Source organism: Vigna unguiculata, chromosome 1 (genome assembly GCF_037176805.1).
Source record: "Vigna unguiculata cultivar grain cowpea cultivar isolate G323 ecotype 2 chromosome 1, ASM3717680v1, whole genome shotgun sequence".
Lineage (NCBI taxonomy): Eukaryota > Viridiplantae > Streptophyta > Magnoliopsida > Fabales > Fabaceae > Vigna > Vigna unguiculata.
Window position 1 is genome coordinate 38,889,745 of NC_140792.1, and position 27,360 is coordinate 38,917,104.

At 30.4% G+C, this 27,360-nt stretch overlaps 1 protein-coding gene across 1 annotated transcript; it reads left to right on the plus strand.

The window, feature by feature from the left end:
* The first annotated feature begins 9,557 nt into the window (after positions 1 to 9,557).
* LOC114176306 (protein indeterminate-domain 12-like) lies at positions 9,558 to 13,566 on the plus strand. Its single transcript, XM_028061301.2, has 3 exons — positions 9,558 to 10,365; positions 10,557 to 10,953; positions 12,508 to 13,566. The coding sequence occupies exons 1-3, from the start codon at positions 10,197 to 10,199 to the stop codon at positions 13,328 to 13,330; spliced, it is 1,389 nt and encodes a 462-aa protein (XP_027917102.1). The 5' UTR covers positions 9,558 to 10,196; the 3' UTR covers positions 13,331 to 13,566.
* Positions 13,567 to 27,360: the final 13,794 nt, after the last annotated feature.

Here is a 27,360-nt window from a genome sequence, read left to right on the forward strand (position 1 = left end):
ACAATTCACTAATGCTATGGATGCAGGAAGAAGAAATGAGGGTGCAAGAAGATATTCCTTTGACTTAAGTTCTCCAAGGCCCGTGACCAAATTAAGATAAGCTTGCATTAATAAAATCTATCAATAAACTTTTGTGACAAAATCATTACCAATTTGATGACAAAAATTAAAATCCACGTCTTATTACAATTTTTCTATTTTGTTTCGTTATACTCAAGTATTTTGACTGTTTATGTTATGTTATATGAATATTTTAGTTGATTTACAATGCCATTTATACCAAATACATGCTTTATTTAAAAAATATGAAAATGTTTTTCTGGTTTAATATTAACGCACACTCCCAAAATAAAACGGAAATATATATTTGCAAACAAAAAAACGTGAAACGATGTGCTGAAATAGTTCCCTTGAATTAACGGTGAAAACCGTGTTACCAGCTTTCTGCCCTAATATGATTATATTATATGGGCCTACATTTGTAAAGCCCATTTGGCTAGCCCATCTACTTCATTACTGATGCCAATTGGTCGTTCACTCAATTGACTATTCTCTCAAATTAGTATGAAATTTAGAAATTGACTTTGAATGAAATTGCTTTGTAAGTGAAGTAATTCACTTTTACTCTAAAAGCAAGTTGACTATGAGATTTAGTGTGAAAGTTTGTACAACTTCTAATCAAACCAGAATTTTATAACAAAATCAATTTTTTTCTTAACAGTCACGAAACATCTTTATGTCAAAACAGTTTAATTGTTGGTTTGTTTGGTATATGAAAGGAAAAACTGAAGTATCTCTCTCCATTATTTAGCCATAGATTAGCCCAACACATTATTAGTTAAGCAAATGGGTCTCTTAAAAGTCATGATGTAATTAATTTTGATATTCACGTGCTCATTTTTTAAGGGATTGAAAATCTTAAATTACCTTGTCCCTTATTCACTCAAAACATATAATACGTCAATTATATTATTTTTCTGCTTATTTACCATAAAATTACTTAAAATCAAATCTAACAAGGACGATGTAATGTATTATAATAATTTGAGTTTAAATATAACTCAATTCTACATACTCAAATATAAAGTCAAAATTGTGTTTACTTTTATAGTTTATAAAATGATATTATTATGGTTAAATTTGTAATACACATTTTTCATTAGGAGACTCGATATATGAGGCATACAAATCTTAGGATTAGACATTGCGCAGGTGATTCAACAATAAATTACATTACAAGAATATGTCTTGTTAACGATTAATTTTAGGGTTAAATATATTTTTGGTCCCTTAATTTTTTGTGAAAATTGAAATTAGTCTTTTTTTAAAATTTTGTACTAATTTAATCCTTAACTTTAGAAATGTGTGTATTTAGTCCTTTTAACCAAATTTTTTTAAGTTAATTTGACATTTTAAACGCATTTCATGATAGTATTTGGGTTGTTTACATCGTTTAACTCATTTTCGCTTCAATGTTTACTTAGAAACACGTTTAAAACTTCAAATAAACTTAACAATATTTGGTTAAAATGACTAAATTCACCTATTTATTAAAGATGAGAGACTAAATTGGTTCAAAGTTTCGAAGAAGGACTAATTCCAATTTTCACTAAACGTTAAGGGACCAAAAACATATTTAACCCTTAATTTTATTGACCAAAAGTTGTTAGTTATTATAATAATCAATTTAGATATTAATTTATAAAATAAAAAATTATTGATCACTAAAATAGTCATTATTATAAATAAAAATTATAATTGGTTGTTAAGTTGGTCATTAAATAATTATAGACTAATTTAGAAACTAATTTATGTGATAATAAAAAATCTTGATAATTAAAACTTTTATAGCTAAATTTTAGAAATCAATTATAATATTTTATTTATAGTAGTGATTATTTTAATAATTAATATTTTTTATTTTATAAATTGATATTTAAATTGATTATTATGTTAATAAATTTTTTTTACTAAATCTAATCTAATTGTTAACGAGATATTTTGTTGTAAGGTTGGCGATGAATGATAATGATGCCCAAAGATATATTGTGACGTTATCTTATTGAGTTTAAGTTTATTATTTTAATGTACATTTAGTTTGTAAAAAGAAACCACCTGTATCATGCAATTTAATGTATACTGTTTGATGTATTTACACAAAAAGAATGAAAATATACAAATATTGGTTGGGGTGAAATATATAAAAATATTGGTTTTGTTAATGTTCAGTTCCAATAAATTTTATATTAAATTCAAAGAGTTTGTACATGTAAAAAAAGGTATATTAAATATTTTAGAAGGATGTCTCAATTATACTGATGTGATGTTTTTTTTAGGTTACATCACTTAATTAGTTACTCGATTTCTTGGTCTCTGAAAATGGAATATTCCTAAAAGAAGTTCCGACAATTAAGTTATAGTGTTTTATTGTAGTAATAAACGTTTATCAATAAATCAATCCATTTATATGAGACGTACTCTATTTATACTATTTATTATGAGATTTTATCACTAATGAGTTTGGGTAGGATCCAATGGCTCAATTCATTAACATCAGAATTTGAATTATTAATATGATTTTGCCAAATTAAATAGTCACTAATTAATCAGTGTGCCATGGAGATTTGAGACATTTAGACCATATGTTCGAGATTATGTAAGTCACCCTTAATCAGCAATGCAATATCTCAAATTCAAATGACTAAACCATAACATATTGTACATTAAGTATTGAAAAAATTTGGCATGATTGGTATTCATTTATTTAGATTAAATAATTTTAGAGGTCTTTCTAACAAAATCTCAAATAGATTTCTTTCTTTTTATTTGACTCAATTAGGTAATTATTTTGAAAAATTTGGTACAATTAGATCCTTTTAATTAGTAATACACTAACGGTATTAACTATGTGTCATGTGTCAACATGTGTTCTTTTTTATTTTTAATTTAAAAAATAATTGTCATCAATCTGACATTGTGCCACGTGACAGAGTACTTGTATCACTATTGGATGGGAACACTCTCAATGTAGTTTTTATATTTCTTATTTTGTCTCAATTTGATCATATTTTTTAAAAAACTGAATCAATTTCAGTCTCTATTCAAATTGAGACAAAATTTTACCTTTATATAAATGTCACAATGATAATTCTAGCAAGATTAAGTTTTTATTTTACATTGAATTTTATTTAAATATTGTTTCAAATATTTATATATCAATAATTTATAGACAAATGTTAGAGTTAGTTTAAAAATAACAACTTTTTACATTAAATTGTAAAATTTAAAATAAATATATTTATTTTAAATTTTTATAAAATTGTTTTAAAATTTTGCATTTGAATTTATAAAGTTTTTACTTTTAAAGCAACTCTAACATTTATCTATAAAATATAAATATATAAATATTCAAAAATAAATAAATAAAATTCAATGCAAAATATACATTTAAATACACTTAATTTTGTTACAAATATCAATTATAATAAAAATACCATTATAAAATTTATATAAAAATTGAATTTGGTATAGGGATGAAATTGATTAAGTTTTAAAAAAAAATTGATACCAAATTGAGACAAAATAACAAATACAATGACTACATTGAAACTTTTCACATCCAATAGTAACACATGACACTGTCACTGTCACATCACACTATCTCTGCCACGTGACACAACGTTAGATTGACACGCGACAATTTTTTTTTAAATTATAAAAAAAATAAAAAAACCACATGTTGCACATGGCACATAGTTAACGTCATTAGTGTACTATTAACGAAAATGACCTAATTGTAACGAATATTCCAAAATAAGGACCCAATTGAGTTAAATAAAAAGAAGGGGATGTCTTTTACAAAAATGGGAACCTTTGAAATGATTTAACCCTTTATTTAAGTTGACTTGTTCTTTCGGTTTGAATTTACTTGGTTTGACCATTCGGTCTAAGTCAACTTCGCACAAACATAACATGAGTATATTCAATTCTACTTAAGTCAATTTAATTTGATTTTCATCCTAGATTGATTTAACTCAATCTTTAGTTTGTATCAACTTTATTTGACTTTAAATATGAGTTGACTTAGCTCAATCTAATCCTTAATCACCTTAATTGAATTTATAAGTAACTTAGTTTTAAATTTTTTAAACCTAAAAATACTCAATTTGAATATAATTAAGTGGCCCGAACGTAAAATCTTAAAATATAAATATAAATTTAAAAAACATATTTAAAAAGGTTTAATTATTCGAATGGTACCCACTTTGATACAGGTATGTCTGGTACCCGCTTTTAAAAAAGTGTCAATTGCATCTCAACTTTTGAAAAACTGCTTCAATTAGGTCCCTTTCAGATGGAGTTGACTAACATCGTTAGTCAACGTCTCACGTGTCAATCTGTGATTTTTTTAATTTTTTTAATTTTTTGAAATAAAAAAAAATGTCACGTGTCAGGTCCCTGTGTGTGACACGTGGCATTGCAATGTCACGTGCCAGTGTCACTATCAGATGTCATTGTGTTGATTTCGATTTAGTTCCCATATATATCTTTTTTTCAATTTAGTACCTACTTAGGTGCATGTGATTCATTCTTGACCTAATTTTTTTTAATAATTAAATTCCATTTTTTATGAAATTAAACGTGATTAAGTATAAAATTTTTACAAAAATTAATTATTTGATATTTATATTAAAATTTAGTGGTAAAAGTCATTTTATTAAGTCATTTTTAATAAAAAAAAAATAGTATAACATTCAGACAAATAGAAATTTTGGTTTAAAATTAGTAAGAGACAATATTATTCTATTTTGGAAAAAAAAATTTAACAAAACATGAGTACTTAATAAAAAAGTAATTAATAAAACAATATGTTAAAAAGTAATTTTTAATAAAAAAAATATTAGTAAAACATTTTATACAAATAATAAATTTAGTCTAAAAAATATTAGTAAAACAATATAAATATTAGTACTTAATTTTACAAAAATATTTATACTTATTAGTTTTAATCTTAAAAAAATGGATTACAAAAATATTTTTCTTATTAAAAGAATTGGGACAAAATTGAATCAGATACATATAAGTGGATACCAAATTGAATCAAAAAGACATATATAGGTACTAAAAAAACCAAAAAAATCACAGACTGACACGTGACACGTTGACTAACAGTGTTAGTCAACTCCGTTTGAAAGGGACCTAATTAAAGCATTTTTCAAAAGTTGGGATGCAATTGACATTTTTTTAAGAGCGGATACCAAATTGATACACTTATACCAAAATGAGTATCATCCGAATAATTAAACAATTTAAAAACTAAAAATAATATAGATCTAGAATATCAATTGAATTTCACAATTTAAATATTTTGTTTACCCATAATTATTAATATCTTTGGGATGCAATATTTATCTAGAAAAGGGTAGATTGGGAAATGGAACTAGAAAAAATTGATGATACAAGATGGATGATGGGGGAATCTTGAAATAGAGGAACCCGTGAATAAGGTATGGCCCGCACGGAGATCAACTATTCCTTTCCACTCATCAATTCTCTCTCTTTCTCTGCACAATATTGCAGACAACACTGCATCAAAATCTAACACTCACTCTTACCATAACCTCCTCTCTTATCTCTATCACTCTTCTATTTTCACACTTCAAACATTCTCTGTTGTTTCTTGTGGAGGAGGTCTCCACTATTAGACAGTCCAATATTACCTATCTCAATTATTAATTAAGGTGTAGTTTATATATCTATTACATATTTAATTAAGAAGAAACTCAACACTAATTAACATTCACATCTCAATTATTAAGGTGCGGTTAGAGTCTAACATCTTTTGAGTGACTTGACTTGGATTTCAGACCAAGAGTAATCCTAGTTCATTTTCCAAAAACATCTTATTTGGAAGCTTTTGCAATTGTGGTGATGGAGTAATTTTCACTTACACGTCAATATGTTTTTCCATGCGTGTGTTGTGTTTCACTCAGCATATGTGAAGTAAACGTTGATTTGGAACATCTCCTTCTATAGTTTATTTTATATAAGAAAAAATTTAAAGCTTTACACACTTTCGTAGAATTGACTATGCTAACGTTGATGGGTTGACTTGCCTCATCAATGTAACACTACAATTTGGTTTTTTACTTTTACTTCAATCACTCTCTTCTAACCTAATACACTACATGTATATATAAACGACAAATTTTCCTTCCGAATATTTAATCTAACTGCATATATCTATTCTCTAATTAATCTTAAACATTTTTAATTGAAAAAAGAAGAAAATATATTTATGGAGTTCCCAAGGAGGAAAACTGTTCTGTTTTTATCTGGGTAGAATACCTGGTTATGGAGTGATTAAAACCAGAAACTTTCTACAGAAAACGATAAAAGTTAGGCGCCCATCTCAAATTAGGATCTAAGTTGAGGAGTCAAAATAAATGGCCATGCTTCCATGAGCCATCATTATCTTGAAGCCAGTATTCAGGGTTCTCAACAAATTAAATTAACTAACTTGCGTGTCAATTTCTCAATTCCCTGCAAGATTTTTGGGAGAAATTAATGCAACTCAATATACATATCTCACTAGTCAAAAAAACAAGATAAACTAACGAGTTAGGTAGTAGATTATTCTTTATTGTACTGTCTTCTCGTGCAACATGTTTAAATTGAGTTTCAAGTTCATGCCTCACAAAATTAAAACAAACAATTATACCGACAAAAAAATGGTGTTAAGATTATATATAGTATATTGTTAGGAAAAATGTTGTCTAAAAATTAAGAATATAAAATATTATAATACATTCTTCATTAGATTTGTAATTAAAGTGAATCCTTTAAACAAGCATAAGCATATGATGTTGATGCCCGGAAGGAAGAAATAAAGATTAGAGCAGTTAATTTGATTCTTGGTCCATGGATTAATCTTGATTCATCCTTGAATAAGCTTTTTCTAGGGATCCTCAGGGACGAAAGAAAAATTCAGCCTCCAAAGTTATTCTCAAGTCGGTTAGAACGAGGGCCATGGAGAACTTAGTCTTCAATGCAAAACTTTAATTAACTATTAAAAATATTACATTTCGCTTCGGTCAAAGGTCGAGTCAACCATCTTGAGTCGAAGGACGAGATGGAATGGTCCAAGCCAAGGTTGAGACAAGTCATCTCTAGCCAAAATTTGAAACAGTCGTCTCGAACCGAAGGACAAGATAGGTTGACTCGAGTTAAAGGTCGGGAGATCCGAGTCAAAGGTAAAGATGGGTTGACCCGAGCTGAAGGTTGAGATGATCGGCTCAAGTTGAATGTTGAAGATCAAGACGAGCTAGTTTGGTTGAGACATATTGGTCAAGGATGAAAGTCGAGACAGACCAATTCGGACTGAAAATCGAGACAGGTCAACCTGAGTTAAAGGTTAGACAGTTCTACCCAAACCGAAAGTTGCAACATGCCAATCCAAGATAAAAGTCGGGATAAATCAACCTAGACTAAATGTCGAGACGGATCAATCTGGATCGAAGATTGAGACAGACCAATCCGAATTAAAAGCCGAGAATGATCGACCTAAGAAATGAAATATAATCGAAATCCCTGAAGATTCGAAAAGCTTGGATGAAAGGAAGGGACATTGGATTCCTAAGGATAAATACAAGAAGAAATCTAAAACTGGATATGCATGTTCGCAAAGGTCTAATTCGTGATGGGTCCTATTTCCTACACGCCAAAGGTTTGGTTCATGGAACAAATGGTTTTTGGGCATGAAATAAAGTAAGAACCTTATTCATTTTAGTCAACCAAATGGGTAATATGGCCAATTTATTTCCCTTCCTTCCATAGCTTTAGATATGGGTTTCGAATAAAGAGAGATCCAAAAGAGGTATGCAGTGTAAAAGAAAAGGGACATTTTCAAATTCCATTTCGTTAGTGGGGGTTTCCTTGCTTCACCACTTTGTGTTTTTCTCTACACACAGTGGTACAATTCAGAGGGACGTTAAATCCTTAAGAATATAATGCCAAACAATTATTTTCTGTTAAATTCCACCACCAAAATCATAATGTTAGGGAAACTGTACGGATCACCCACAAAAAAACCTATCTTCAGCACTTGTCAATTATTATTCATCATCAATATTAACACGTGACAAACTCAAAATGAATTCATTACAACTATATTCAATAAACTATAGTTTAATCTGTTTTTATTCTAGATTAATTTTCTTACAACTTCATGTAACTAATAGGTCCTACTATGAGAACGATAATGGCCATATCATTTAAGTTGTGAGAATCATTTTTCACAACCTTTTCTGGTTACTCATTCCACTCTTTTTATCCAAAATATTGATATATGTATGTCTTTTTATAATAATCATTCCCTTCGTCTCAAGGCACTTTTGGGATTTGGGTGTCTTACTAGTTATTTATTAGGGTAACAAAACAAAAAGCCAGAAAGTGCCCACGTCACAACCCTACTCAAATCAACCTTAATCAGAATAATATTCCTTTGTTACTTTTCCCTACACCATTCTCATTCCTTCTTTAACAAGGAAAAGGTAAATTTTTCATCTCTCCTTTATTCTTAATAAAATACAAAAATAATAGAATGCGAGAAAGTATTACAAGACATACAATATCATTAATAAAGAGGTCAATTTAAATAGTGTGATATGATATGAAACTTTTGTAATTCTGTTTCATTCGAAATTTATACATGCTCTTCCTCTCTTGTTTTTTTATTGTACGATGAATACCATGTATTTAAAAATGGTCATTAGTTAACTGTTATTTCAGATACATATTAAATTAGTTGCAATGTTAACAATTCAAATTTTATAATATATTTACATCTAGGAAGATTTTGCCTAACCACCATTCTGATATGAGAGTTAGTCTTCCAACTTTATTTAAGTATTTTGTATAATAATTAGAATTAGAATTAAATATGTTTTTAGTTTTAAAATTTTATATAAAAAATTAAAATTCGTTTTTATCTAAAATTTTAATGCATTTTGATTTCTAAATTTTAAAAATAATAGATATGATTCTTTCAATTCAATTATATTAAATATTTTTTATATGTCAAATACATTTTGTAATTAACATTAAAACATATTAAATGTTGTGTTAAACTCAAATATTAATATAAAATAGGTTTGACACATCAAATTTTTTTAATTAATTAAGTTAAAAGTTTATATTTATTCAATTTTAAAATTTAAAAACTAAAATATATGATAAAGTTTCACACGATAAAACATATTTAACACTCGAAATTATTATAAAGTGAAAAATGATAAAGAAGAAGAGAAAATATATAATGACATGGGTGAAGATACTTTCCAGTATTTGCGCTGCTGCAGTGCCACACTCTATGATCAATCTCTAACTCTCTCTCTCTCTCCACACTTTCCACCCAAGTTTTTCTTCAATTTTATATATAATAAAAAGTAAAATAAATGATTTTGGAAGTGTTTTGCATTTTGTCACCTCCCTACATAGTCTGCCACTGTCATCATCACCCTTTCTTCTGGTCTCTATTATTTACAATATCCAGACACATAATGCAACTTATATTTCTCTCTTCGTCTTCTATCCCCAAAGAGTCTCTTTTTTTCAAAAGAAAAGAAGAAAGATGCCAAGTCCTATTTGGGAATTGAGATTGTGTTAGGAAATTAAATATCTTCTGCTTTTGATTGCATGCTGGATTCTCTTGATCAATTCCACACTTACAAAGAGAGAGAAAAGAGAGAGATGTGTCTGAAATAGTTGTGCAGAGTTGCTCAGACAAGCAATCCATGGCTTAGATAGATAGCGACTTGGAAAATAACCCACCACCCCCACACCACCACCATCATCATCATCATCATCTAACCTCTCTTCACGAGATTAATTTACCTTTCTTTTTACCACAAACACAGAATCAATTTTATATTCCTTTCTCTTTCTACATGTCTCTGCCACCTCACTACCATGCTCCCTCCTCAATAAGTTTAACAATTTTTGCACTTGTACCTCAGCTACCTTACCATCTTCTTCGTCTGTTCCGAGGTGCAAAAGTGCCTCCTTCTCGAACCAATATAGCAAATAGCTAGGATTTCGAAAACAAACAAATAAACCGAGACAAGAGAATATAACATCGTATCTCGCTTTTCTTCTTTTTCTCTCCCACCCTGTTGGAGGTTTTCTTCAAACCCAATATGTTCCCCACGGCTATTTCCAATTCAACTTCTTTGTCCGAGGATGCCAGTGTTTCTTCTGGTACAAAAGTTCAGGACCTGGGAGGACTCACTCACGCCCTTTCTAACATTTCTCCTCAACAACCACCTCAAAAGATCAAGAAAAAGAGAAGCCTCCCTGGAAATCCAGGTACACTTCCTCATCAATTCATATTTAATTCTCGACTTCTTTCAACCCTCTCTAACATGCATATTACCATTTCATAAGAGTTTGAATTTTTTGTCAATTTCAAAACTTGTTCGGGTTAGTGATCTGTCAAGCATATGTTTCGGTTGATGAGTTTAAATTAATATTAATTGATGATGGTGTGTGTGTTTCAGACCCAGATGCTGAAGTGATAGCCTTATCTCCGAAGACCCTTTTGGCTACTAATAGATTTGTTTGTGAGATCTGTCACAAGGGTTTCCAGAGAGATCAGAACCTGCAGCTCCACAGGAGGGGCCATAACCTCCCATGGAAGCTGAAGCAAAGGAACAGTAAAGAGGTAAAAAAGAAAGCTTACGTTTGCCCTGAACCTTCATGCGTTCACCACAACCCCTCCAGGGCCCTGGGGGATCTTACAGGAATCAAGAAACACTACTGCAGAAAGCATGGAGAGAAGAAGTGGAAATGTGAAAAGTGCTCAAAGATATATGCGGTTCAGTCAGATTGGAAAGCTCACTCAAAAACCTGTGGTACTAGAGAATATAGATGTGACTGTGGAACCCTTTTCTCCAGGTAATAATTATCATGCTCACAGTTTAACACGATCATGCTTTGGTATTCATGTTTTACTTAAATTGAAACCGATCCAATCTACCCCTTCCTTCATTCACTTCTTAAATAATGATGGGTTTGGCTTCATTTCCATTTTAACTTATTAGTGTTCATACAATCACACGTTTAAGAGAAAAACATGTTTCATAATATATCACAAGGCATATATCTTTAATATTTCTAGTGGATCTTTGGTTTTACACGCGAAGGGTAAGCACTTACCATGGAATACAAGAATAGCATTCACAGGTAGCACGGAAGTGGGGCAACATGCTTCTATGTCAAGAGAGATTAAACCTTACTTATCTCTGAATCCTAAAACTTCCAAATGAATATGCGGCAATGACCAAAAAAGGCACAATTCACGTATCTTCTGTTTTATCTACTGTGTAGTCTGTGACTCAACAGCAACCTTGAATCTTTAATTATTTTTCAAAAAACAAAAAAACATGTGATGCATGCCCATACATGAAGGGCAAGATAATGATGATATATTACTATTTCTTCATTATTATCTCCATGGAAAAGTTTTGTTCTTTAGACTATACAAAATTTTCAGTGTGTCAGATAGTGCTAAATTGTCTTCTAGAATATATGTAATCTCTCTTTCCCTCTTTATGTACATTTGCGCGTGTGCAAGTGGCTGCATACTCAGAAAATGATGATGGAGATTTATTTGTCTACTAAAAAACCAATATGAAAGAAACAATTGGTGATGATTTCTGACTTTCTCCTTCTCTTAATTTTGTTTTATTGAGAATGCTGTGCATTGTTTCTCTCAATTTTCATCATTGTGAAATCTGATAAATCTGCAAAATTATCAGATATGCCAAGTTGCTTTCTTTATCCTTGCTTCATCAGTGAGTAATATACACCCGGGATCGACTTCAATTCCATATTTTTCTGTCTTGCATTGCATGAGAACTAGTTTCCAAAGGCTCTAAAACATCAAAACAATATATGCACCCCCTACAAGCAATAAGCATCAACACTAGGAGCCAATATATATACAAATAAATTATACTTTGTCTATGTTTTTTTTTTCTTCATGCACCAAAGCATAAGCCTGTGTAAGTCGGTATATAGTCATTTCTCTCTCCTACTTTAATTTTGACCAAATGAGGACATAATATCTCCTTTGGTTCAAGCCTTTGACACTTCATTTCCACCCTGTGGACTCGCTCTCCCATGCATGATATCCCAAAATAAAATGTTCCCAGCATTTTTTTTACTTGTTAATGTATCTCTTTCAGAAAGCCTTGTTAATGCTAACTTAAAATAGACACCACCATTCACATTCACATACCTCACTTTCAAATAAAACCCAAAACAATGCAATAGTTCTCCTACTAATTCACGCCTTTCACTCACCGGTTTCTGTATTTTTCTAATGCTTTATATATGTTAATGCAGGATAGCAACTTTATCTCACTCTAAATTAATAAAATACTCTGATCTTGTTATTGGGTCGGGAACATAATACACATTTTCATGTTTTATGATGTGAAACCGCAGGAAGGACAGTTTCATAACTCATAGGGCATTCTGTGATGCATTGGCGGAAGAAAGTGCAAGACTATCAGCAAATCAATTAGCAGTAGCACCCACCACCACGACAAACCCATTCCAATCCCTCTTTCTTTTCCAAACCCAACAACAGAACTTCCAAAACCACCATATGACCAGCTTCAACCAATGGGACAGTTCTCAAGAAAACCCTAACCCTAGCAACATTGCCACTTCCCTCCAAATCAAACCAGAATCTCAAACTTTCCACAACCCCACTCTCTCTTCACTTCTCCAACACCAAGAGCAGCAACACCCCAACAAGGGCATGATAGCCTCACCCTTCGGGAACCTCCACGTGCCCTCACAAGCCTCCAGCTCTGCCACGTCAGCATACATGTCAGCCACTGCGCTGCTTCAAAAGGCTGCAACCGTTGGAGCCGCTGCCATGACGGGCCCAGGCCCTGCTGCTGTTGGGCCTCGGAGCGCAATGGGTCACGTGACTCAGCTCGGCGCGGGCGAGTTCGGAACAGCGAACCAACTCGACCCGGTGGTGGTGCCGGATAGCTACATGAGAGGGTTCCCCGGTCGTAGCCTCAAGAGTGACCGTCTCACTAGGGACTTCCTGGGACTCACGGCAGAAGCTAACGGCGGAGTTGACGGCGCCGCGGTTGACGTTAGCAGGAACGTGAAGGATATGCTGACGTTCGCAGGAGGTGTAGAGTACCACCAACCGCTCCGTCAGCATCACCACCACGCGCTTCTCAAGCCCCAACAAGGCTTCGGTTTCCTTGAGACAACCACTGCCCCCGAGACGTGGGGGAATTGTTGACGCAGACAATAAAATAATTCCATGTCACGAGGGTAAAATAGGCAACACATTTTGCTATAACAACCCTCACCCTTGACTTTGGTTTTAACACCTTACATTTTTTTTCTCAACCTCCTTTTAGACTTCTGGGACTTTCGTTTTAATGTGTTCTCTCCATTTAAATCAACTCACCATGCTTTAGTTCAATTTTTCATTTTCCTGAATATTAATATATTCGGCGTTTTGATAGTTAGAAATTTTGTTGCATACGTAATTAAATATAAAGCCTGTTTCTGACACTTGACGAAGAAGTAGAACGAATGAAGGGTTGTTTTGTTGAAGATGTTAAAGAGAATTATGCAGTTTTGTTTTGATGAAGTTTAGTGGCCTGGTAATGTTACGTGGATGATAGATTGGAAAAGTAGAGACAAAGTGTGTGGTCTGTGTGCGTGCATGAATGTGTTGGTGGCCTGGCCCTCTTTGTCAGTATGCAACAGCAAAAATGTCACATGCAATGCAAACGCAATAAAATTACTGTTAAGTTTTTTGTTGTTATCGCTGCCTATGTCCTATCTTTATCTCCATACCTTTTCATCTCAGTTACTCCCTCTCTCTCAACATTCAAATTTTCATTTTCACCTCATTTCATAATTGATTTTATAACAAAATGTTGTGTATAAATAAATAAAATTTGTTTTCTCTTTTCAGTACTTGTTTTATTGGCAGACCGTTGAAAATGAAACAGTGATGGTGGAGAGAAGATGAGGCAGATGAGCATGTCACTTATGTCGGATAGTACTTACGTTAGAGACTTTATGTCATTTTCTCTTCTTTACACTATCGATTATCCATATGTACCCCTATTTGACTACTTGTATGTATATGTGTGTCTGTATATATATAAAAGAAGATTGAATACACATAATCTCAAGAATTTCAGTGACTGAAAGAGGAAGATCATGGCATGACCAATACAGAGCACAGATTAAGATTCGTTAGGGTTATTGGGAAGCAAATTTCTTTGTCTTGAGGTTCAACAAGCAGACAATAATGGAGTATGTCTCTGTTATTGACTTTGAGATTAACAGTGAAAACCCTGCATTTGTTATGTGAAATCCTGCGCGCATGGTTTGTTGACTACGATGGTGGTTAGCTATAGGCTGCTAAGTAGTCCTTCAAGCTCACCAGTTAGCTCTTAGTTCTGTACCTTTTTCTCTTTCCACCTTCTTCTTCACAAATACAATGTTACAGATTATCTTCTCTTCGTTATTAAATGTACTGGAAGATATATTGATTTTTATCTGAATCGACTATTTTTAGATTTTTCATTTTGGGTTTTAACTTTAATGGATATCGGATTAGATATATAGTTGAAATAATAAAAGAAAATTAGCATAGGAATTGATGCTTAACTTCTGGTGTATAATTTGCACTGTTAAATCAACCATTGCTCATGACCCACTGATATTTTAAAAAAAAAAAAATCGAAGCTTAAACCATATTGACCGGATTTGCAGTCAAACAATGATTTGAATCAATTTGTATTTTTCTTCAAAGTGGTTTGGTCTATCATGTTGTCGTGTTGATCCTGGTGACCCTCAATTGAATACTCATAATAAATTTTGTTTTTTAATGTGAACAATCATGATAAACTTACTTAAAATATCATGTATATTATTACTCGACTATGATTTAAAATAATGATACTTTTACTATTAAATTTTAATAACATTATCTTCTAATATGAGATAATATCTTTTAAATAATTTTGAAATATTAAGAATGAAAAAATGAAAAACAATTTAAAAAATAATACTTAAGATTACAAAAGAAAATTGTGAAAAAAAATCATTTTCCTTTAAAATATCAAGTTGAAGCAGATTTGAAAGATGTCAAGTATTTAAGATTTTTTAAATCAGCTTAAAAAATGCTGTCATTGTTGTGGACTTTCAAATCCAAGGATTAAAAAGTAAATATTGAAAATGACGAGGTATTTGAAATGCGTGTTAAATTAATGTTTGAATAGCAAACAAATTGTAGAATATTTTTGCAGAAAGTAGTTATTAATTTAGGTATCAATTGATTGTACGGCAAAGTGTTTGATTTAGTTTTTGGAACAAGGTCAGACCACATATATCCATTCTTTTAGAACGAATGTTTCGGTAACTTCTATCTATATAATTTTCTTAAAATATATTTGAAAAATACATCGATATTGGTTAACGAATATATATTATAATCAGCAAGTAAAAACATTTTTGTAATACTTGGTAAAATTGTATGTGATTTTCTTTAAAGGTAGAAAATATGAATTTAATTTTCAGCGGAAAAGATTATGGAGTCAGACGTAACTATTTGCACTGCTGGCATGTATCACGGGGTAAGTACTTTGCATTGAAATTGCAGAAGGGACGTTACATGTTTTGTTTTGAAGTTGGAAGTTGGATATAGAATGAGTTTGAAGAGATTTTTGTAGCAGTGGACCACTTTTGGCTTTTATTTACTCCATTAGACTCATTAAAGAATTATTTTCCACACCAGACTGAATACTGTGCATGGAGAGAAATAGCCCCGAGAGCTGAATTTGCTTGTTGGTTTCTTGCCGCCGGCTCCATTTTTTCCACTGGAATTTGGCTCTTCCGGAGTTAAATTTTAGGAGGGTTTATAATTTTATATACCAGGATCTGTAACTAAAGGGAAAGAGATCGAGCAACAGATAAAGGAAGATTATTATTAATTACTACAAAATAACGACTACAATACAAGCTATTAAAGTAGACTTATTATTACTAACAAGTTCCTTAAACTTATGGTGCTTTAGGAAGCAACGTAAGTTTATTCAGAAAATATTTGAAAGAAGGTTTAGATAATGATTTAATGATAACGTCAATTTCAAGTTTATGATTGAAGCGTGTGTATATATATATTTTTGATGATATTTATGGAGATTAAAGGGTAAGTGTTATTGTTTTTGTTAAGTTGAGAGATGAAATTGTGTGACATGCTTATCTGATCAAGTTGATAAGTTTTGTCTTTGTGATTGAAGAATGTCTAATTGTAGACACATCTTGAGTCACTTCATTTATCTAATGCAGGTCTAGGTCAAATCTTATATAATGACATATGTGTAACACGTTTATTCAATAAAATTGATAAGTCTTGTTTAGGTGGTATGGTACATGTTAAATTCTTAACATGTGTCTTGAGTCACCTGATCTATCTAACACTCAGGATTAAGTTTTATCTAATGTGATACGTCTATCTAATAAAGTTCACAAGTTCTATTTTTTTTTTTTTTTGTGACAAAATGCAAATCCAACTATTGACACACGAGTCACTCCATCTACCTAACCTATGTTTCCCCATGATCTCACAAGAGCACAATAAGTAAGGTTTTCGAAACACTGAACAAAAACACTCATGAAATTATCGAGGTTGATCCTCCTCTCCGATGCCAACATGGGTAATTGTTTTCTCAGGTTGTTTTATGCAATTCATTTATAATTTGTAGTTTCTTTACGTCCAATTCTTTTACCAACTAAATTTTCAACAATTGGAACATACAAGAAGACAGAAACATTTGTTTTTTTACCACTATAACATAATCGGAAAGGACAATCCCAAGAAAGCACAATAATTGAATGAAATCCTAAGAAGACAAATGAACTTTTATATTTGACAATAGCCGACGGTACGGATTACTAATGTCATTGTGCATCGAGTCTTGAAGAAAAATAATTTCCACTAATTACTTATTTTGAAAATTAATTTCTTTGTTCAAACAAAAAATAATATGATCTTTTCAATTTCAATTATTTTTTAAATTCTATTCTGATTTTCTTAATTTTGTTCTTACATTCAAAATTTTATTTATATTTCATTATTTTAATTGATTTAAAATTTAATTAATTAATTAATTAATTTAAAGTTTAAATTGTATTTTTATAAATCTTATATGTGGTACTCCATGTTTATTCAAAATTTATTTCCACCTATTATAATAACAATTAAAAAAATATATTTTTAAAATTTCTATATTTTTTATATTTTCAATTTTTATACTTTTCCAAATAAAAATTTCTATTTAATTTTAAAACACGTATACCCTTTTAGAATTTCACGGTCAGGGTTGAATTCCAACTAGAACTGTCAAAATGAGTTAGAACACGCGAGCCAACCCGGCTCATCACAGGTTCTGGTCGGATTAGCTTAAATATTTTTTACAAATTTCAAAACGGGTTGATTTTTGACCCGGCTCATTTAGAACCCGGCTCATCCGGATTGAACCCGTGGTGAGTCGGGTTGGCTCACCAACCCGCAGATAAAAGGGTCACACAAGTGTTTTTATTTTTTTTATTAAGTTGGGCTTTACATTTGGGTCATGTTAGGTTATTTTTTTATCCAACACATAAATAATTTTTATTTTTTTTATTTTGGTTTGTATTTGGATTGTATTAAAGTTTATTTAGATTTTAATTAGAATTACAATTTATTTTTGACTGAAAAAAATAAAAAAATAATAATTTTTTAATTAAGTGAACTCGTGAGCCAACCTGTTTAACCCGCCAACCCGTGGTGGGCCAGGCCGGGTTCAAATTTTTTGGCTCGCTAAAAAGTGAGCCGGGTTGGGTTGACTCACTAAATCATCAACCTGTGGTGGGTCGAGCCGGGTTACCCGTTTTGACAGCTCTAATTCCAACATGTCAATCCACAAATTATCACTTAAACTATCATTAAAATTTAAATAATTAAATACAAATACATTAAATACTGAAAATCATCCATTTAAATTTGAATATTTAAACACAATAAAAATAATAATTTTCATTTCAAATATCTTATTTACAAAAATTACAATTAATCACATTAGTAAATAACAATATTTTTCAAATAATCATTATTTTGATAACTAAGTCCCTTAAGTTATGTTATTTTTCATTTTTTTTTTACTAAACATTTCAAAACATTAATTTCACAACAAAAAATCCTAATCACAATTTTCCCTTATTTATACCTATTTTATATTTTTTTTTCCTAAATTTTTTCCACTACAACTTTCAAAAGAAATGAAAAATCAAACAAAATTTTATAAAATCACTCATCCACCATCTCTTAGAAAATTGAAAATCTGCTAGAATTCGACTTTCGAAAACTGTGACAGGAAAAGTTTGATCACAGTACAAAATCATACTCCATTTTCGTTTGCCTGGGAAAGGAAACAGTTTCCATATGTAACCATGTTTAAGTCTACTTGGATGAATAAAATTTGAAAGAGGAAGATAAAAAAACAAAAGTAGTCTTATACTGGAAAAAATTATGATTTCTCTCCACGCACAGTATTCAGGTCAAATGATGGAAATAATAATTCAATGAGTCTAATGGGAAAAATAAAAGCCAAAATAATGAGCCACTGCTGCTGGAAAAATTTCGAGCTTAACTTAATGTAATTATGTGAAAGACAATTACATTCGATTTTGTTGGAAAATGTCACCTGTCTAATTTTTTTCTCAATCTTATTTATTCATATTTTATCTCTCTTTTCTAATTTTTATCGCATTTATCAATTTCTTAGGCTTGTCGGAGTGGAATTTCAACCCTGTAATGATTGTGATATGGTAGGATTTTTTTCATCTAAATGTTTGGAGCAGAATTGGCAGCAGCAGATGCTCTTCTACAGGTGCTGGTGATTATGATTTTTAGACATTATTTGGTAATAATTTTGAGGTAATCTCTGTCTGGAAGCAAATAATGAAGATTGTCCAGCTTATGTTAAAAAACTGATACTGTTTTGGATGCCAGAGGTTCCTACTGTCTACGCCATCTAAGAAAACATGCTGGCCATTATGATTTGAAGTTCACAAAAAGTTTCTTTTGTGAATCATTATAAGGAGCAGAACAACTCATCTATGCTATGCTGTGCTATCAGTGTAAAATTCAAATCCTAGCCTGTGAGTTTTTTAAGCCTATTATAAAGGGATGTAGTTATCATCATCTAACCAATTAACATAATCATTTGAATTTAATAAGAATTTTGAGTTCGAGTTTCGAATTTTATTCAGAATGTTTTTATTCGATCAAAATATGACTATCCAGCTAAAAAACAGAAATTATAATGTCCATCCATTGCATATGATATGATGGTAAAAACATATGGGTTTAAGTTGGAAGTTAATTTACAATTTATATAAATAAGAACAAATCTTATAAAGGGTGAGTTTCTGAACTTCTGGTGTGGTTGGTTCATCCTCCATGACAGTGGTTGATTGATGCACAATCCTTAACAAACTACGATATAGCTAAATTGCGAAATAGTGGGCACATAATAATTATTGGTCAAAGCATCGGTCAATGTTGCAGATGATATCAATTGTTCCATGATAGAAATCAAATAAACCGAATAATAATAACGTTTGGACCTGTGTTACACTCTTAAGTAAAAAGAGTTACATCTTGATGATAGTTACAACTTTCAACCTAGTGGAAGTGTTCAATTCTAACAGCCAAACTTCAAGAAATTCTTTTCCTCGTTGCTTTTTCTTTAGGGAAAAAATGGAGAATTTCGAAGAATTGGAGCCTTTTGTAAAGAGGATCCAAATAAAACCTGCATTAATTTATAAGCGTGAGTGTCTATATATATCTATGTGTATCTGTGCAGAGTGTGAAGGTGGTCCATGGCGCATAGGGGGTACTCAATTAAAAGGGAAAAGAAAAGAAAAAGAAGAGGAAAAAAATAAATAAAGGGAAAGATAAATGTCAACGGTTGCTCAATGGAGCTTTGAATTGAAAGTTCTGAATCACAATTCCCAGCAATCTTTCGTGTGTGTCCTTTATCAAATTCTGTGCACATCGCAGCCTTTGATGAGCAACTCTTTACGAATGCACTTCAACATAATGCAATAATTTGCTGTGTTTTCAATGAACCACTGAGTTATCAACCTAACCTAAAACTATCAAAATTTTCATTTTATAATTTCCCAAAGGATCACCACCTTGCCTAGCTTATCTCTCGAAATCTCCTCTAAATGGAGTTCTATTTTACAGATGAAGAGAGTTGGACATAACTACTAAAACTCAAAAGATTCTTAAAAAAATATGATTTAAGTAATGGTTCCATGATGAATGAATTAACCTAGAGTAACAAAAAGAATGGAAAAAGTTTGTAGTGATTAAAATTGAGTATGTTGAGTGGAAGAGAGGTGGTGAAAAAGAGTCTGGGGATTAACGAAAGGAGAAGGTTTTATGGTCTATGAATCCAAGCTTTTAGAAAGGATAGTTATAAGTTGCAGGGTTAAGGTACAATACATCCCATTTGCCTTCCAAAAAACTGCCTCTTTTCATATCTCTCTGTGCCACAAAGAGACAAACCAAAAGCCTTCGCTTTTTCCTCTCTCTTCTTCTTCTTCTTGCATGTCATCTTCCACTACCAAATCTCATTCAACTATCCCTTTTCTTTTCTAATTCTAATAATTACCAATGCCATGCTTCTTCCTTCCAATACTCAACAGATATGACAGAAACACAAGTTGTCATGAAATGCCACTATGAGGATGGTGATATTTTTGTCCTGGACCTTTACACAAGTTGATTGCCTTTTTTTTTCAATTTGATTAGTTTGGTTTATACAATTTATATATAACTGTGTATTTGGCTGAAGACTAAGAAAATCTTACTATGCAACTGCATATTCTCTCTGGTGTACGAAAGAGCAACTAAAGTCTCAATACACATGCAGAGCAACCAATGCAAAGATTCATGCACTGAAATGATGACATGGTAGAGAAAACTGAAAAAGGAAATATGCCATTGTCAAACTATGCATTGAGGTAATCTGTCCCTCTCAGGAGAAAAAAAAAAGACAACAACACGGTTCAAAATTGTCTATATCAGTTGATACAAGAAAGCGTAAACAGCTTGCTCGGTCAGAAAAACACCCAGAATTTGAATGCAAATTGAAAAGGACATGCATACGGAGAATGTCATAAATGGTAAGGTTAAGTGTTCAAAAGGAAACATAATGAAGGACAAAATGCCAGAACAGAAGCCAAAATTAACAGAATATTGAGACTTAAATAACACAATTCTTTCTATGCAGATGTGGCACATATTAGAAGCATTGTATTAGCCTATGTCCTTATAATTCTGTTTTATGGTTAGATAAGCTGTAATAAGAACTAGAATGAACATAGTTTCTTTGAACTCGTAGTAGTGTTTAATTTCACATGGTGAAGTATCTGAATTCATTTTGCGTCTTCTAAAAAACCTGATTTCGGAAAGGATGATATTTGGTTATTGCTACTTTGATTTGTCACGAAAGTTCAAACCTTCATCAGACTAAAAGTAATAACAAACATAGTTTTTGCACTAGGATAAAACATTTGCACTTTTTGGATCATGTTTTAATACATCATACAACACAGACATTCATATTAAGCAATCTCTTAACTTTGTGTCATTTATGTTAGAAATTGAGATTTTTTGCCCATCATTTTATAAAGCCTTTTTTTTGTCAGCGTCATTTTGTAAAGTTTGTCAGTTTTTTCTTTTAAGTTTGGTTGTAGTTTGTCATTCAATTAATAGTTTCATAATTTTAGCTAACTATATGCATGACATATTTTGAAGTATTGTGTTTGTGGTTACGTCATAATTCTTTGGTTTCTTTTTTTAAAAAAAAAATGTGTTGGTGGATAAACAAAAAAGAAAATATACTTCGAGAAAATGTCTAATTAATGATCAATTTAAATAACAAAAAATAATTAATTATTATAGTGACAAATTTAAATATCAATTTGTAAATTAAAAATTATTGGTAACTAACAAAATTTCTAAATTGGTCTCTAAATTTGGTCATTGTATGAATTTGTCTCTAAATTGATCATTTACATTAGCTATCAAGTTTTAACTACAATGAGTTTCTAAACGGGTTCTAAAATACTTATTTTATTGGTAGTTAAAATTTTGGTAACTAATGTTAATGGTTACTTTAGAGAACAATTCATATAGTGACCAAATTTAGAGATCAATTCATAAACTATTTTAGTTACAAATAATTTTTAATTTAAAAATTGATATTTAAATTTATCGCTATAATAATTAATTATTTTTTATTCCTAAAATTGATCATTAGATATTTTTTAATAATGATATTTATAAATTATTTTTTGTCACTATTAGATAGTATTAAATCTTTTGCTGTATAAAAAAAAAATAAACCCTTTAATTGAGATTAAGTGGACAGAAGTAAGCAAGTCAACTACCTGCAATTGCGGTCAGTCTCGCTACCTCTTTAGTTGCCGCCCCCTACTTGCTTGCTCATTCGCAATTACTACAAAGTCGCCCCTCTCTCTAAGGGGGCTTATGAACTCAGAAACTTTTTCGTATGTTATGGGGTCGCGAAGGATTTCGCTGCCAACCCTAGTCAGCAAGCTTATTTTTCCAGTGTCAACATTTCGACCACAAATATACTTACGTTGTCAGGGTCACGGTGTTCAAAACTTTACTCTTTGTATTTCACGATGGTCACACATACATTCTAAAACGATGAATAAGTTAATTAAGAAAGAAAATATTTATAAATTATTGTTGTGATTAGTAAGATTTTTTAACATATCAACACGACAAAATAAAATTAGATTTATTAATCATAAAATTTGTCGTTATTTCCTCGTAATTTTAGTTTGATGATAAAATCATTGTTAATCATAATACATATAAGATATTGTCTCTTTTGGAGTATGTGATCCGTCACGATTTTATTCTTAAAAAGTATGTCAGAAGATAAAAGGAGAAAATAATATTTAAAGAACCTTATGCTTTGACTTCTAAACGAAGAAGAACTATTGAGTGGTTTATAAATATTCGTCAATAATTATAGGTGAAGTTTCTCTATAAAAAATATAATGATTTAACTTTCTTTTCCTCTTTTTTCTCTTTGTTCTCCTCTTCTCTTATTATCTTTTTATTCTAACTCATTTTCATTTAATTTATTACAAATATTTCGTCAACTAAAAAAAATAGTTCTTATTTTACTAATAAATTTTAAAAATTTCAATTATTGATGAACTTTTAAAAATTTGTTATCAATTATTTTCGACAAATTGTAACCATGGCATTGTCAAAATCTAAATGAGAATTTTGACCTAAATTTTATTGACAGAGTTATCCATCGAAAATAAAAATTCTAAACTACTAACAAATTCTACAAATTAATTCATTATCAATGGAATCCCGTTTGTAATTAAAATTCTAATATTTGTAGATAAAATCTATCATTAAAAATATTATTTTACTAAAGAATTTTTTTTCATCACTAAAGTACATCAATAAATATTATTTTATTGATAAATTTGTTCATTTGGTAATATAGTTATTTTTTATAGTGCAAAAATAACAAATCCAATTTATATGTATATGTACGAAGAGGATTTAATTACCTTTATAAATCTTACTAAACTTTATATCATAAATAATTTTATTTTAAAAGTGAACTTTGTGTAACAAAAGTTTCATATCCTTCCACACAGTCTAGAAGCACGATTTATGTATATACTTTGGACAAGGAATGTGACACTTTCATTCATTCATATATATATATATATATATATATATATATATATATATATATATATATATATAATTCCAAAATTTGAATACCTTTGTTATGTACCTAATTACGAAGAGAAACATTACAAAATAATTCATCACAAAACTATTTTCAGACTGACATAGCGATGAAAACAAAAGGAACAGCGTTTTACCAAATAAGGACAAAAAAAGAAAGGAATAGTAATGAACCACTGTTGTTCACTTTTTTCTTTTCACCGTAGTACAAATTATACCAACTATCTGGACAAAAGAACCAAACAACTTCCTCAACCTGCACGTTAAAACCTATTAGATCATCTCAAAAGACAAACATTTCACTTGCTTATTAACCAAATTTCTAATACTTTACCAAAGGATAATCATATGAATATATGACGTTTATAATATTGTATTTTCATTATTATTTTGTCTATAATTTAAATGTTTAATTAGTAATTTAATCTTCTAATATATTGGTTTAGTTTATTAGTAAAAGGAAAGTTACCGATCTCCATTCACATCAAGGTATTGTCTAATCTGGAAAACGGTGCCTAGTGACAAAATTGTTGTGATAAAAGCACTAACCATCTTAATGGTTTTTTTTTTTGTTAAAATACTCCTTTGCTCCATGTTTTTGTTAAAAAATCTCAAATAGGTTCTAAGATTTTTTTTAGTCTCAATTAGGTTCATATTGAGATTTTTTTTAAATAAAAGGACTGAAATGTAATAAAAATAACAAATATATAGACCAAATTGAGATTCAGACAATGATTTGACACGTGTCACCTTATTAACTCGATACGTGACACAATACTGACGTGACAAGTGACATGAATAATTTTAAAAAAAAAATTAAAAAAAATTTTAAAAAAAAATTAAAAAATTTTAAAAAATTCAAAAAAATGTGGAACTGACACGTGACACATCTTTAACATCGTTAACTCTATACTAACGGAATGAGCCTAATTGTTACACATTTTAAAAAATATGAACCTAATTGAGACTAAAAAAAAATTTTAGGACTTATTTGAGATTTTTCAACAAAAACATAGACTAAGAGAGTATTTTAACCATTTTTTTTTCAGAGTCTACAAATAAAGTTGAGTCCTTCCATCATAATCATTGGGCTATTACTTCCTACACCTTACAAAATTTCTCCCAGCACCCTTATTTTCCAAAAATAATAAAATATTTCTGATTTTTTGTTTTGTTTGGAAAGCAATCACCCTCTCCTATTACGAAAAAGAAATTTCGGAAGTCTTTTTGTGGTGTGGAGGAAGAAATTTGATAGGGGTAAAAAGCAACAGCGTAATCATTGTTCTTCATGAAGTCCATGAAGCTGAATGGCAACGGTGCAGTTTTAATTGGGCCCAGAGAACACAACATAAGGAGTTCCTGAACGAAAGGTACAACAACTTTCTGTACAGCCATAATTGCAACACATACCCCATTAATTTTTATATTCCGAAATTCAAAATAAAAAATACATTCTGTACTGTACCATCTAGAGTAAAATTTATATTTGGATTGCAGAATCCAGAATACAAAAGTTAACGGAGATGTATGAAGAAATTATATAGGTGCAAGAAGAAGTTGTCAATGAAATTTTTTAAAGATAACATTGGACAGTGAAGACACACAAATGCGGGTAATTTCTTTCTGCAATCCCATACTTTCCACCTCCTCCAATGGCAGTGGTTCAAAGACGGAACTGCCTCCTACCATCACCCCCTTTGTCATAGTCGTCTGTGTCTTCTTCTTTACCACTATCCTTTCTATGTGTTATATAATGGATCAATTTAAGGAACAAAATGTTCTAAATTATTCTTTTTTTCATAAAAAAAAAATTAATTGTATAATTTGGAAGAAATTTGCTAATCTAACAAGTTAAAAAAAATGACTTTTGGATTATGCAATTTGAAAAATGCTTTTAGATTACTCGATTTAAAAGTTTTTCATATAAGAAAATAATTTCTAAATTGTGCCATCTAAAAATTTTATTTCATGAAAAAAAAATCCAAAAGTCAAAAAAGCTTGTATATTAGATAATTTGGAACAAAAAAAAGTGACTTTTATATTATGCAGTTAAGAATTTTTTTCATGAAAAAAAAAAGTTGAGAATTGTATAATCTGAAATTTTATTTTTATATAAAATATATGATTTCCAGATTCCACAGTCTGTGAGTTAACTTCCAAGGATAAAGTGAGAATTTTAGTATTCGTAGGACGTAAAAAGAAAATATGGTACTGTATAAGGAAATTCCTGATGAGTGGTTTGAACAACAACTAAAGAAGCCCAAATCATTAATTCTCATAGACAAAAAAAAAAATAGTAACTATTTTGGGTTTGCTGAAGGTAGTCCATCGAACAAAGCAGTTAAAATAAATAAAAAGATAGGAGGACAATGTCGAAAGAAGAAACTGGAAATAATTAGAATTTAAAATAATTAAAAACTAAAAATAACAATAGGTTTATATTAAAACGGAACAAGAAATGGAAAAGTGCTTTGATTCTCAAGTAACAATTAAAATTTCTTTATACTCGGCTGTTGTATAAATAAATATATCACAATAGTAAAATAATTGAAAGTGAATTATACACCAAGTAAAAATTGAAGAGAACAAAACATTTCAAAAAATCGAAGTATAAAGAAGATTGCAAAATTTGAAATGAATGAATATTCTCGTCGTGTGTTTACATTTTCCATGTGATAATAAAAAATATGTTATATATTTATATATATTATGTCACAATACATTTCATACTAATTGGTTACTAATTATAAGGAAAAAACAAAATATTTCTAATTAAATAAACATAAGTAAATGATTGCTACTTCACCACACATGATTAATCATCAAGTCATTAGAAGTTTTTCTTAGATGACATTTACGATTATTAGCGGATGACATTTGCAATCATTAAACAGCTTATCTTTTAAAAATATTAGCATACCAATTTTTAAAAATTTCACATTGGACTATTACAAGAGAATCGTTAACTACTAACAAACAAAAATTTGATGATAATAACAAGAATTCCTTCTAAACTCAAATTTACCTATAGATTATCGATAGTCATAAATTTGTGAATAAAATATATAGATGAATTTTCAAATTTATTATTGGTAATTTACTAACGATCACGTTGGCTCTTTTTCTTCTTTTTTTTCCCTTTTTCTTCTTCCTCTCCTTTTCCTCTTTCGTATCCTCTTCTTCCAAAATCATCATCGTTGTCATCACTTCCAACTCCTTCTCCTCCTTCTCCTTCTTCTTCTCCTCCATCTCTCATCGTTGTTGTTATGGCCCCACCATAGCCACTCACTTTGGCTTATCATCTCCCTCTTCTCCTTTTTCCTCCTCCTTCTCTTTTTCTCTTTTTTCCTCCTCCTTCTCTTTTTCTCTTTTTATTCTCACCCATCTCCACTTAACTTATAAAAGAATTTTATCAAACTTGGCAAAAAATTTAG

Bases quoted from the DNA above. Each gene is read 5' to 3' on its own strand.
- LOC114176306 (XM_028061301.2), top strand. From the start codon at position 10,197: ATGTTCCCCACGGCTATTTCCAATTCAACTTCTTTGTCCGAGGATGCC. The intron at 10,366-10,556 runs GTACACTTCCTC...TGTGTGTTTCAG, and splicing joins AAGCCTCCCTGGAAATCCAG to ACCCAGATGCTGAAGTGATA. The intron at 10,954-12,507 runs GTAATAATTATC...GTGAAACCGCAG, and splicing joins TGTGGAACCCTTTTCTCCAG to GAAGGACAGTTTCATAACTC.